The 1,295-nt window shown below is 50.9% G+C and overlaps 1 protein-coding gene across 1 annotated transcript in view; it reads right to left on the bottom strand.

Moving 5' to 3' along the window:
- TBR1 (T-box, brain 1) overlaps window positions 1–897 on the bottom strand; it is a 3,143-nt gene extending 2,246 nt beyond the window's left edge. The window contains exon 1 of the mRNA XM_009275003.1: window positions 125–897. Coding sequence (XP_009273278.1) covers window positions 125–816 — 692 coding nt within the window. The 5' untranslated portion in view covers window positions 817–897. The remainder of the gene's footprint in view (window positions 1–124) is intronic.
- Between the last annotated feature and the right edge of the window lie 398 nt (window positions 898–1,295).

The following is a 1,295-nucleotide window of genomic DNA, read 5'->3' on the forward strand; positions in this document are numbered from 1 at the left end:
AGCCCGGCGGCTCAGCCCCGACACCCGGCGAGGGTCCGCGCGGTGGCTTACCTCCCCTGCTTCGTGATGATCATCTCCGTCTGGTGCCGGTGAAATTTCAGCCAGAGTGGCCTGGGTGGCTTACCTCCCCTGCTTCGTGATGATCATCTCCGTCTGGTGCCGGTGAAATTTCAGCCAGAGTGGCCTGTTGCACAGGTAGACCTGAGCCTTGCCGGGAACTAGCCCCGGCTGGGTGGAGGAGAACTGGTAGAAAGGTGCCCCTTGGTAGGAATGGCCATACTGCTGGGGGTAAGGGTAGCCCGCCGTGGGGTAGCCTTGTGGAGAAGAGTTGGACAGGAGGCTGTTATAAGCTCCGTTGGTGATCACAGGATGGTGAGCCATGTAGCGGCTGGGGCTGGCGATGGAGAAGGCTGGGTGAGCAGGTCCATGCTGGCTGGGGTAAGGGAACATGGTACTAGGAGCAGAGGCAGCAGACTGGGGCTGGCTGGACTGAGAGAGCAGATAGCGATCTGCAGCAGATCCATCGAAACTGTGACGAAGCTCAGAGACCCCGTCCAAGACGGGAGAGAGTTTATTTCTCTGGACGTCCCCTGGTGTGTCCTTGGAGTCAGGAAAATTGTCTGTATCTGACTGATTCGTCATCCCCCTGGTAATTTTTTTCAAAGGTGAACTTCTCTCCAGGTTGTCAGTGGTCGAGATAATGGGATGATCATGCAAGGCAAGCTCAGATCCGCCTGCATGTGGGTAACTGGTGCTCACATTGAGAAATTTCTTGGAGAGCATGATAGAGGGAGAAAGACAATGCTCCAGCTGCATAGCTCTAGCACCACAGTAATAACCCTTCAGTCCCTGGATCTGAAAGGGCTCCTTAGTATCAGAAGCTAGACATCCTGGGACCCTCACTAGACAGAAAGCACTTCATCCACCAAATGCTTCCCAAACGTTTGATTTACTTTTTTTTTTTTTTTTTTTTTTTTTTTCCCTTCCCTGGGAGAAGAGATTGGCCAATTGACACTATGCAGCAATCAGGAAAGACTCACTTTTGATCTTGCTGCTTGTGGAGAGGATGAAACGGCTTCTGCCATTGGTTAACCGCTGACAGTAATTTAATTAGATAGACATTAATTAGGATAATCACCTGGCTCCTGGTCGCGACGATCATGGCAAATTGAAGGAGATGATTTTATTGTGAGATAGAAGGAAGGGGAAGGGGGAAGGGAAGAGCGTGTTTGCTGTAAGAGCTCATTATTATGTGACCTTTCCAGCTTTTTTTTTTTTTTGACTACGGCTGGAAA

This window comes from Aptenodytes forsteri, unplaced genomic scaffold (assembly GCF_000699145.1).
Source record: "Aptenodytes forsteri isolate BGI_AS27 unplaced genomic scaffold, ASM69914v1 Scaffold255, whole genome shotgun sequence".
In the NCBI taxonomy this organism is placed as follows: Eukaryota; Metazoa; Chordata; class Aves; order Sphenisciformes; family Spheniscidae; genus Aptenodytes; species Aptenodytes forsteri.